The sequence below is a fragment of the Zalophus californianus genome, chromosome 9, assembly GCF_009762305.2.
Source record: "Zalophus californianus isolate mZalCal1 chromosome 9, mZalCal1.pri.v2, whole genome shotgun sequence".
Classification (NCBI taxonomy): domain Eukaryota; kingdom Metazoa; phylum Chordata; class Mammalia; order Carnivora; family Otariidae; genus Zalophus; species Zalophus californianus.
The window spans coordinates 110,273,503-110,285,797 of NC_045603.1; the positions used below are offsets into that span (position 1 = coordinate 110,273,503).

At 37.7% G+C, this 12,295-nt stretch overlaps 1 protein-coding gene across 14 annotated transcripts in view; it reads right to left on the reverse strand.

The window, feature by feature from the left end:
- Positions 1–12,295, reverse strand: part of CCDC7 (coiled-coil domain containing 7) — a 481,360-nt gene that overhangs the window by 252,241 nt on the left and 216,824 nt on the right. The window contains exon 20 of one of the 14 annotated variants that reach the window (XM_027593927.1): positions 8,570–8,698. The exons of the other annotated variants lie outside the window; for them this stretch is intronic. Within the exon in view, the coding sequence (XP_027449728.1) occupies positions 8,676–8,698 (23 nt within the window). The 3' untranslated portion in view covers positions 8,570–8,675. Of the gene's footprint in view, positions 1–8,569; positions 8,699–12,295 lie in introns of those variants that run through there. 14 annotated transcript variants of the gene reach the window in all.

Below are 12,295 nucleotides of genomic sequence, written 5' to 3' on the forward strand. Positions count from 1 at the left end.
ATACGATGAAGGGATGGAATATGAATATAAAGATGAAAATTATAAAATATTTTATAAAAGAAATTGATAAGTTGGTTGAAAAAAGGAAGAAGAGAAATTTAAAAAGAAAAGGTAGAGAAGGTGATCAGGCAGGAGACTAGAACAAAGCTATATACTAGAGAATTAGGGTATATTTTGGTCTGTTAGAAGAAACTGTATCTCGAAATTTTAAAGAGAGAACAACTTATATATATACCAAAAATAAGGTTTACTATGAGGGGATAGAATATGACTCTAAAAATGAAAAAAAATAAAAAAGATTTTCTAAAAAGGGACTGATAAGATGTTGGTTGAAAATGGGAAAAAGCAAAAGAAAAAAAGAAAATTAAAAAAATTAACTTTGAAAGACTAAAAAACCAGGGGGGAAAATGCCATGAATTCTATGTGCTATATTCCCCTAGTGCTGGAGTTTTGTTGTTCTCATTGATCAGTAAACTTGGTCTTGGCTTGCTGTTCTTGCTGATCTTCTGGGGGCGGGGCTTGTTGCAGTGATTCTGAAATGTCTTTGCCAGAGGTGGAATTGCCCCACCCTTGCTAGGTCCGGGCTAAGTAATCTGCTTGGGTTTGCTCTCTGAGCTCTTGTTCCCTGCAGGCTTTCCATATAGCTTTGGAGGATGAGAGTGAAAACAGTAGCCTCCCAATCTCTGCCCTGGAGGAGCCAAGAACTTGGGGACACACTCCTCAGTGAGCCCCCAGAGAAAAGCAGTCAATTACTCCCATCTCCCCAGTCTCCATTTGCACTCTGTGCTCACCCAGCCTGTGAATGGGCATTTCTATCTCTGGCACACGACCTCGTTTGGAGTCTCCAAACCCAGCAGATTCCTGCGGTGCGCTCCCATGCCACTCCTCCCAGGGGAGGAAGGGCAATCTCCCCAGATCTGCTGTTTGTTGGGTCCCTGCTGGAAGAGCAGTGGCCTGACTGTGCCGAGGATCATGGTTTATGGCAACCCTGAGCTGAGAGGCCACTCCTCAGCTCCGTCTTTGCAGCCGGCTTCCCCACTCTGATACCTGGGAGCTCTGCTGCACTCAGGAACCCCCAGTCTTTCTGTGACCCCGAGGGTCCTGAGACGACACGGTCCCAGCAAGGGTTCCACCCCCCACTTAGACATTGGAGCAACGTCCCTCAGCAGAGCAGACTTGTAAAAGTTCTGATTTTGTGCTCAGCTGCTCTATCACTTGCCAGTAGCCGGCTGACGGAGGCTCTGTCCCCCACCGTCTATCCTCCTGAATATCGCCTCGGAGTCACTTCTCCGCATGTCCTACCTTCCAGAAAGTGGTCACTTTTCTGTTCAGAGAGTTGCTGCTATTCTTTTTTTTAGTTCTCCTGTTGAGTCTGTAGGTGTTCATAATGGTTTGATCCCTATCTAGCTGAATTCCTGGGACCAGATGAAATTTAGGTCTCCTACTCCTCTGCCATCTTGCTCCTCCCTCCTGTTTTGTTTTGTGTTTTGTTTTGTTTTTTTAATCCATTCTGGCACCCTATGTTTTTGATTGGAGAATTTAGTCCATTTACATTCAAGGTAATTATTGATAGGTATGTATTTATTGCCATTTTATTACTTGTTTTGTGGTTGTTCCTGAAGATTTTCCCTGATCCTTTCTTTTCTTTCTCTCTCATGTTTTGCTGATTTTCTTTAGTGATACATTTGCAGTTCTTTCTCTTTATCCTTTGCTCGTTTATTAGTTTTTTATATATGGCTATCATTAGGTTTATATAACCTCTTTTGCATATAGCAGTCTATCAAGTTGATGGTCATTTACGTTTGAACCCATTCTTTTCCCCTCTCCACGTTTTAGGTATATATTATTATATTTCATATCCTTTGTGTGTGTGTTCCTTGACTCATTTTTCACAGAAATATTCATTTTTACTGCTTTTCTGTTTCCAACCTTTTTTGTCCCTTTTGGTCTCTTCTTCCCACTCAGAGTCCCCTTTAATATTTCTTGAGGGCTGGTTTAGTGGTCATGAACTCCTTTAGTTTGTCTGAGAAACTATCTCTCTTCCTATTCTGAGTGATAGCCTTGCTGGGTATAGTATTTTTGGCTGCAGATTTTTCCCAGTCAACACTTTGAATAGATCATGCCACTCCCTCTGGCTTGCCAAGTTTCTGTTGAAAAATCTTCTGCTGGCCTTACGGGTTTTTCCCTTGTAAGTTACTGACTTCTTTTGTCTTGCTGCTTTTAAGATGTTTTTTTCTTTATCCCTGTATTTTGCAAATGTAATTACAATATGTCCTGTTATGTGTCTGTTTTTGTTTATTTTGATGTGAGTTCTTCATCCCTCCTGGATCTGGATATTTGTTTCCTTCCCCAGATTAAGAAGTTTTTAGCTATTATTTCTTCAAATAAATTTTCTGCTCCTTTTTCTCTCTTCTTCTTCTGGGACTCCCACATTACAAATGCTATTATGTTTGATGGAGTCACTGAGTTCCCTAAGTCTATTCTCTTTTTATGTAATTGTTTTTTTCTCTGTTTTGTGTAGCTTAACTACTTTCCATTACTCTGTCTTCTTGGTCACTAATTTATTTCTCTCCTTCTTCCATCATGCTGTTCATTCCATCAAAGGTGTTCCTCATTTCATTTATTGAGCCCTTTATCTCTGCTGTTATTCCTTATCTCTGTGTTAAGGGTCTCACTCATGTCTTCCATTATCTTCTCAAGTCCAGTGAGTATCCTATGATCATTGCTTTAAATTCTCTATTCAGCATGTTACTTATATTTATTTCACTTAGCTGACTGTGACCTTGTCCTGTTCTTTCGTTTGGGATAAATGTCTCTTCATTTTGTCTGCCTCTCTGGGTCTGTTTCTATGTGTTAAGAAAGTGACTGTGTCTTCTGCTCTTGAAAGTAGTGGCTATAAAAAAAAAAAAAAAGAAAAAGAAAGTAGTGGCTATAAAAAGGAGGTCCTGGAGTGCCCTCCAGTGCAGTGTCCCCAGTTCACCAGAAACTGGCACTCAGGAGAGTCTTCTATATGTGTTGCTTATGCCCTATTGTTATGTCTGAGTCACTGTTCCTTTCAGTGCAGTCATCTGCACTGACTCTCTGCCTGTTGTGGGCTGTGTTTGTTCTCTATAGTGTTAGTTGGACCCCAGGCAGGCCAGCTCTGAGGGGGTATGCCCACCAGGGAACTTGAGAGCAGGGCAGCCATGTTAGCATATTTTGTGTTGGGCCACTAGATCTATGCCAGATCCCCCAAAGTGCTGTGGAAGCTGGGGGCTGTGTGCTGGAGCCACCAAGGATGCAAGGCTGGGTGCGGTCTGTGATGATGGCTGCAAGTGGCTGGGTCCGGTGTACAATGGTGACTGGGGGCATGTGACTTCATGATGTGGCATCTGGCCCAGTCATGTGGTAGCAACTATACACTTGGCAACTGGTCTGGGTGCATGCACAGCTTTAACGAAATTTTCCCTGAGCCGTGGGTCAAGGCAAAAAGTATCCGTGCAGCCCCACCTGCTGCAGGTGGCTCTGAGTTTATGCTTGGGAGTGGGGGAGGAAAATGGTGCCCGCCAGCTCCCTCATTTTCAAAGAAGCCCCCCAACACACTCTGAAATCCGTATTAACAGAGCTGTCTCTTGTTTGTCCCTGACATTGTGTAAACTGATGTTTTTATGTAACCTCTCTGCATGCAGGCTACTCTCTCTTTAAAGGCCGTGATCCAGCTATCACCTACCCTCCCAACTCACCCAGTGCTGAGTCAGATTTTAAAGCTTCAGGCTCCAAGTCCCACTGGTTTTACAAACTCAGAGTTCAGTCCCCCTAGTTTTTAAAGCCAAACAGTTTGAGGATTAGTCTTCCTGATGTCAGATCCCTGATCTGAAGGCCCATTTCCCTGCCCTCTCTGCTCATGTAGTTCCTTCTCTCCTGTGGGCAGCCACTCTCTGCTTTTTTTACCTTCCTAAGCTTTCAGGTACAGCTTCTTCTCTATATTTAGTTGTGGAGTTTGTTCTGCCAGTGTTTGGATCACTGTCTGGATGTGATGATATCTAATTGTAAATGTAGAATAATGTGAGGTCAGGGTCCTCCTATTCTGCCATATTTGTGATTATGGAGGCTGAGAAGTCCCATGATCTGCCATCTGCAAATTAGAGAACCAGGAAAGCCAGTGGTATAATTGAGTTTGAGTCTGAAGACCTGAGAATTGGAAGGCCAGTGGTATAAATCTCAGTCTGAGTCAGAAGGCCAGAACACTAGGAGCACCTTGTCAGAAAGCAGAAGATGGATGTCTCACATCAAGCAAAAACTTTGTGGTATAGTTTAAAAATAGGAAGCATCATATCTCTGGTTTTTTTCTGCTCGTTCAAGATTGTTTTGGCCATTTAGGGTCATTTTTGTTTCCTTGAAAATTTTAGAATTATTTGTTCTAGTTCTGTGGAAAATTACATCAAAATTTTGATAGGTACTGCACTGAATCTGTAGATTTCCTTGGGCAGTAGAGACATTTTAACAATATTATTTTTCCAATTCATGAGCACAGAATATCTCCCCAGTAATTGCTTCTTCAATTTCTTTCCTCAACCTCTTGGTAGTTTTCAGTGTATAGTCTTTTACCTCCTTGGTTAAATTTATTCCTGGGTATGTTATTTCTGATGTACTTGTATATAATATTGTTTTCTTGATTTGTCTGATACTTCATTATGAGTATTGAGAAACACAACGTATTTCTGTATATTAATTTTGTATCTTGCAAACTTTAATAAATTAATTTATTAGTTCTAATAGTTTTTTGGTGGAGTCTTTAGCATTTTCCATATATAGTGTGTAATCTGCAAACAGTGACAGTTTTACTTCTTCCTTTCTAATTTGGATGCTTTTTATTTCTTTTCCTTGCCTAATTGCTATGGCTAGGACTTCCAATACTATGTTGAATAAAAGTAGGGAGAGTGGACATCCTTGTCTTGATCCTTACTGATTTTCTCTCTGGATAATCTATTCATTGATGTAGTGGGGTGTTTCCTACTATTATTGTATTGCTGTCAATTTGTCCCTTTAAGCTTGTTTATATTTGCTTTATATATTTTGAGGTTTCTGTGTTAAATTCATATATACTTATAAATGTAAAATCTTCTTGCTGGATTGCCCCTTTTATCATTATGTAGTATCCCTCTTTGTCTTTTATGACAATCTTTGTTTTAAAATCTTTTTTTGTCAGGGCACCGGGGTGGCTCAGTCAGTTAAGCATCTACCTTCAGCTCAGGTCATGACCCCAGGGTCCTGAGACTGAGCCCCATGTCCAGCTCCCTGCTCAGTGGGGAGTCTGCTTCTCCTGATGTCTCTACTCCCCACTTGTGCTTACTCTCTAATAAATAAATAAAATCTTTAAAAAAAATCTTTTTTGTCTGGTATAGGTAGAGTCTACATCATCTTTCTTTTTTCATCTCTTCACTTACATCTGTGTGTTTTTATTTCCTTTTTTATACTTTATTTATTTTTAATTTAATTTTATTATGTTATGTTAGTCACCATACAATACATCATTAGTTTTTGATGTAGTGATCCATGATTCATTGTTTTGTGTTTTTATTTCTGAAAGGAGTCTCTTGTAAGTAATATATAGATGTGTCTCTTTTTTTTACCTATTCATTCACCCTGTTTTATATTTAAGAAATTTAATTCATTTACATATAAGTGTAAATAAATGTAAATTGCTATAAAGCAATTATTGATAAGTATGTTCTTAACCAACAGTCCAAAATAGATTAGAGATGGGATTAGATTCAGTAATTTACAAAAAACTCCCAATGTCATGCTTCAACACAGCTCAAGTTTTTCTCTGATGTGTTATTATTTCAAATATTAGGACAACAAAACTCTGCAGACCATGTCTACGATTTTCAAAGTGACACAATGTCTTATTTAAGTTGCACTGCTAAAAGTAGTAACAATGACTGTAGGCCTGCCTGGCTACATCATACATTGAGAAAATTCTCTGCCTGGAATATATCATCTGAGACCTCTTTTATCCCAACCATTTTTTAACAATTTAATTGTATCTACTTAAAATGTACAACATGATCATTTGATATACATATATTTGAAGAATGATTACCAAGATCAAGATAATTAATATGTCCATCACCTCACATACATACTAATGGTAACTCTGGGTGGTGGTTTTTTGTTTGTTTGTTTTGATGAGAATGCTTAAGATCTACTCTTAACAACTTCAAGTATACAATATTATATTTTTTACTATAGTCCCTATTCTGTATATTAGATGCTCAGAACGTATTCTTCTTACAGCTGAAATATTTTGCCCTTTGACCTATATCAACCTATTTCCATCTTCCCCAAGCCCCTGGAAACCAAAATTCTATTTCGATGAAGTTGAGTTTTTGTTTGTTTGTTTGTTTTTTATATTCCACATAAAAGTGATACCATACAGTGTTTGTCTTTCTCTTTCTGGTTTACCTCAGTTAGCATAATGATCTCCAGTTTCATCCATGTACTTATAAAAGGTATGATTTCCTTTTTTATATCTTTTTCACATTCTCTTTATTCATCCATAGAAGAATATTTAGATTGCTTCCATATCTTGTCTATTCTGAATAATGCTGCCATGGACATGGATGTACAGTCTCATGGGTGTGAAGTACTAATTTCTTCAGATATATAACCAGGAGTGGGACCGCTGGATCACATCATAAAAATTCAATTTTTAATTTTTTGAGGAGCTTCCATACTGTTTTCCATAATGGCTGTACCATTTGATACTCCCACCAACATTATATAAGGGTTCCCTTTTCTCCACATATTTGCAAAGATTTGTAATTTCTTTTCTTTTCTTTTATTATAACCATGCTAACAGGTGTGAGGTAACATCTCATTGTGGTTTTCATTTGCATTTCTCTGATGATTAGTGATATTGAGCACCTTTTTATACCCATATTGGACATTTGTACATCTCTGAGAATTATCTATTCAGATTCATTGCCCAATTTTAAATTGTGTTTTTTTACTCTTGAGCTATATGAGTCCTTTATATTTTTTAATATTAACCTCTTATCAGATATATGGTTTATGAATATTTTCCCTCATTCTGTAGGTTGTCTTTTCAATTGGTTGTTTCATTTAGTGTGCAGAAACCTTTTAATGTAGTCCCATTTGTTTATTTTAGTTTTTGTTGCCTGTCCTTTTGATGTCTTATCCAAGAAATAATTACTAAGACCAATATCAAGGTTCTTTTCCCTGAGTTTTCTTCTAGGAGTTTTATGGTGAGATCTCATGTTTAAGTATTCTACCCATTTCAAGTTAATTTTTGTGAAGAGTGTAAGATAGGCTCTAGTTTCATCAGTTTGCATGTGGATATTCAGTTTTACCAACACCATTTATTAAAGACACTATACTCTCCCCATTGTGAGTTCTTGGCATCCTCGTCAAAAATTAGTTGACTGTATATGCATGGGTTTAAGTCTGGACTCTCTATTCTATTCAACTGCTCTATGTGCCTGCATTTATACCAGTACCATACTGTTTTGATTAATATAGCTTTGTAATAAAGCTTGAAATCTGATAGTGTGATGCTTCACTTTTGTTCTTTCCCAGGAGTGCTTTGGTTCCTTTAGGGTCTTTTGTGATTCTATACAAATTTTAGGATAATCTTTCTATTTATGTAAAAAATGTCATTAGAATTTTGATTGGGATTGATCTGAATCTGTAGATCACTTTGGGAAATATGGACATTTTCACAATATTAATTCTTCAAATACAAGAACATGGGTTATCTTTCCAAGTGTTTGTGTCTACTTCAATGTCATACAGTTTTTAATGTATAGGTCTTTCATCTCCTTGGTTAAAGTTATTCCTAAGTAGTTTTTAATGCTATGATAAATTACATTTCTTTCTTCTTAATTTCTCTTTCAGATAGTTCATTTCATTGTTGCTGTATAGAAATGCCACTCTTCTATATCTTGATTTTGCGTCCTTTAACATTACCAAATTCATGTATTAGTTCTAACGGTTTTTTGGTGGAGACTTTCTGCTTATGTTGATCCATCCTTGCATCTTAAGCATAAAAATCCACTTGATCATGTTGACTATTCTTTTTAATGTCCTGTTGAATGTGGTTTGCTAATATTTTCTTGAGAAACTACACCTATATACATCAGGGATTCTTGTCAGTATATTTTTTTGCTTAAAGTGTCTTTATCTCTGATGTCCAGGTAATGCTGGCCTCCTAAAATGAGTTTACAAGTGTTATCTACTTTTCAATTTTTAACAAGAGTTTAAAATGGATTTTGTTAATTTTTCTTTAAATGTGTAATAGAATTCACTGGTTAAGCCATCTGTTCTTAGGCTTTTCTTAGGTTCAGGATTTTTATTACTGCTTCAATCTCCTTACTCATTTTTGGTTCATTCAGATTTTTATTTCTTTATGACTCATTCTAGGTAGTCGCCTACTCTTACTGTGTCTCTATTTCTCCTTTCTGATCAGTTGGTATTTGTTTTATATATATTTTGTTGCTCCTATGTTAGGTGCATAAATATTTACAAATGTTATATCATCTTTACTACATAATAACCTTCTTTGTCTCTTGTCACATTCTTCATCTTAAGGTCTATTTTGTTCAGTATAAGTATAGTCACTTCTCTGTTTTGGTTCCTATTTCCATGGAATATCTTTTTCCATTGCTTCTATTTCAGTTCATCTGTTTCCTGAAAGCTGAAACAAATTGCTTACAGGAAATATATATTTGGGTTTTGTTTTTACCATTCAGCCACTCATTTGAGGAGTAGAACAAGTAAAATAAGAAATGACACAGAAGACATTACAAAACACAAATTTAGAAAAGATAATAAAAGATTTCTATGGACAATTATACACCAATAAGATGGACAACCTAGAAGAAATGGATAAATTCCTACAAACATATGACCTTCAAAGACTGAATTATGAAAAAATAGAAAATCTGATGAGATCAGGGGCACCAGGGTGGCTCTGTCAGTTAAGCATCTGCGTTTGGCTCAGGTCATGATCTCAGGGTCCTGGGATTGAGCCTTGCATCAGGCTCACTGCTCAGCGCGAGTCTGCTTCTTCCTACCCTTCTGCCTCTGCTCCCACCTGTGCACTCTCTCTCTCTCTCTCCCTCCCCTCTCAAATAAATAAATGACATTTGTAAAAAAGAAAAGAGAAGAAAACCTGATGAGATCAATTATTGAGAAGGAGATGAATTAATAATCAAAAAAGTCTCAAAAAAGAAGTCTAGTACCAGATGGCTTCATTGGTAAGTTCTACCAAACATTTTTAAAAAGTATTTATACTAATCCTTTTTAAACTCTTTCCAAAAATGAAGAGAAAGGAACACTTTCAAACTCATTTTACAAGGCCAGCATTACTCTGATACCAAAACCAGAAAAGGACGCTACAAGAAAAGAACATTACAGGCCAATATCCCTGATGAACATAGGTGTAGAAATATTCAAAAAGAAATTTGCAAACAAATTAAGCAGTACATTAAAAGATCATACACCATCACCAAGGGAGATTTAGTCCAATAAAGTTCAACATATGCAAATCAGTAAATGTGATATGCATTAACAAGATGAAGGATAAAATCCATATGATGTTATTGGTAGATCCATTAAAAGCATCTGGATAAATTCAACATCCTTTCATGGTAAAAATTTGCCAACAAAATGACCATAAAGGGAATATACACTAACATAATAAAGACCATAAATGACAAGTCCAAAGCTAAGCATATTCCTCAAAGAGAGCTGACAGATTTTCCACTAAGATCAAAAACAAGACAAGGATGCACAATTTTTTCTACTTTTTTTCAACTTAGTACTGGAAATCACTGCCACAGCAATTAGGCAAGAAAAATCAATAAAAGGCATGTACACTGGAAAAGAAAAAAAAATGTTACTGTTTGGGATGATATGATCTCATATACAGAAAATCCTAAAGACTCCACCAACAAACTGTTAGAATGAATATAAAAATTCAGTAAAGTTTGAGGATACAAATGCAATATATAAAAATCACTGCATTGCTATGCAATAAAATATCTGAAGAAGTATAAATAGCATTGCCATTTACAGTAGCATCAAAAATAAAATACTTAAGAATAAATTTAACAAAGGAGGTTAAATATCTGTACCCTGAAACCATAAAGCTTGGATGAAAGAAATTGAAGAACATAAAAAATTATAAATATTCAATGTTCACTTACTGAAAAAACTCAATATTTTTAAATGTCTATTGTGCCCAAAGTGATCCTCAGATGCAATATATCCCTCTCAACAATCCAGTGGCATTTATCACAGACATAGAAATAATAATCCTAATATTTGTATGGAACCACAAAAGACCTAGACTAGACACAGAAATCTTGAGAAAGAATAAAGCTGGATGCCTCACACTTCTTGAATTCAAACTACATTACAAAACTATAGCAATCCAAACAACATGATATTGGCATTGAAGTAACACACTGGTGAACAGAACAGAAAGCCCAAGAAGAAGCCCATGCATATATTATCAATTAATTTTTAACAAAGTAGCCAAGGATATACAATGGAGAAAGGACAGCCTCTGCAATAAATGGTATTTGCTAAATATTAAGTAACCACAAATTAAAGAATGAAGGGGCGCCTGGGTGGCTCAGTCATTAAGCATCTGCCTTAGGCTCAGGTCATGATCCCAGGGTCCTGGGATCTAGCCCCGCATCAGGCTCCCTGCTTGGTGGGAAGCCTGCTTCTCCCTCTCCCACTCCCCCTGCTTGTGTTCCCTCTCTCGCTGTGTCTCTGTCAAATAAATAAATAAAATCTTAAAAAAAAAAAAAAGAATGAAGCCAGACCCTCACCTTACACCACATACAACATTCAACCCAAAATACATTAAAGGTTTGGATGTTAATAGCTAAAACTGTAAAATTCATAGAAGAAAACAAAGGAGGTTATCTCCTTGACATTGGACTTGACTATGTTTTTTTTCTTTGACACCAAAAGCAGAGACAAAAATATACAAAATAAACAAGTAGGACTGCCCCAAACAAAATGATAGGAAAGTCAACAAAATGAAAAGGCAATCTACAGAATGGGTAAAAGTGTTTTCATACCTCGTATCTGATTAATATCCAAATATAAAAAACTCATGAAACTCAACAACAAAATAACAACACAATTTTAAAAGGGGGAAATAATAGAAATAAACATTTTTCCAAAGCAGACATACAAATAAAGAGGTACAAGAAAAGGTACTCAGGAGAAAGAGGCAAGATGGCAGAAGAGTAGGGGACCTTGTTTCATCTGGTCCCTTGAATTTAGCTGGATAACTATCAAACCATTCTGAACGCCCACAAACTCAGCCTGAGAGGTAAGAAAATATATCTGGAACTCTACAAGTAGAAAAGCAACTGATTTTTGCAAGGTAGGATGTGCAGAGTTGTGAATCTGTGGGGAGAAATGGGAAGATGAATGGAGGGGGGGTAGGGAGCCTCCATATGTTGGCTACTGAAAAGTGATCTAAAACTGGAGCACAAAATTAGAACCTTTAGAAATCTGCTCCAGTGAAAGACATCCCTTACTAAAAAGGGCTCAGGGGATGAAAGGGGCAGAATTTTAGGTGGGTCATGGTGGTCTCAGCATCCCAAGAGACACAGAATGAATGGGAATGCCTGAACTAGTAGAGTACCCAAGCAGTGGAGCAGGGAAACTGGTTATGGTCAGTGAGCCCAGGAGGGAACTCGCAGTTTGGGTTGCCATAAACTGTGAGCCAGGCCAGTTGGGTGACCACTCTTTGCTTGAGCATCCTGAAAAGTACTGGAATGTGTGGATCATTTACCATCCCCTGGGAGGGGCAAAACAGCTGTACCCACAACCAGGCAACAGCTCTCAGGGCGGTGGTGGTTCCAGAAAGGACGGTAGAGCGGCACCCAGCCATGACCCAGGAGCAGCAGAGCAGAGTGCCTGCACAAGCCCACAACCACTGGCAATCCTGAGGACACAAAGGGCAGGGGTGTTTGTGGGTTCCTGGGACTTCCCCTGGGAGGACTACAGTAGGTGCACACAGAAAGAGTCTGCGGGGTTTGGCACACACAAAAATGAAAACTGTTTGTCCCAGAGCGTTTATTGAAGAGGGGTGGACCACGATCTCTCAGCTCGGCCAGAGATCTGGGCTCAGCCATTTTTGCTCTGATCCTCTGAAGAGGCACAGAAAACGTCCAGGGAAAAAAAGCCAGATATATGATAAGTTTACACTGAGCCCAGACCCCTGACAAAGGGTGGGGCAACTCCACCCAGGGAAAGACACATG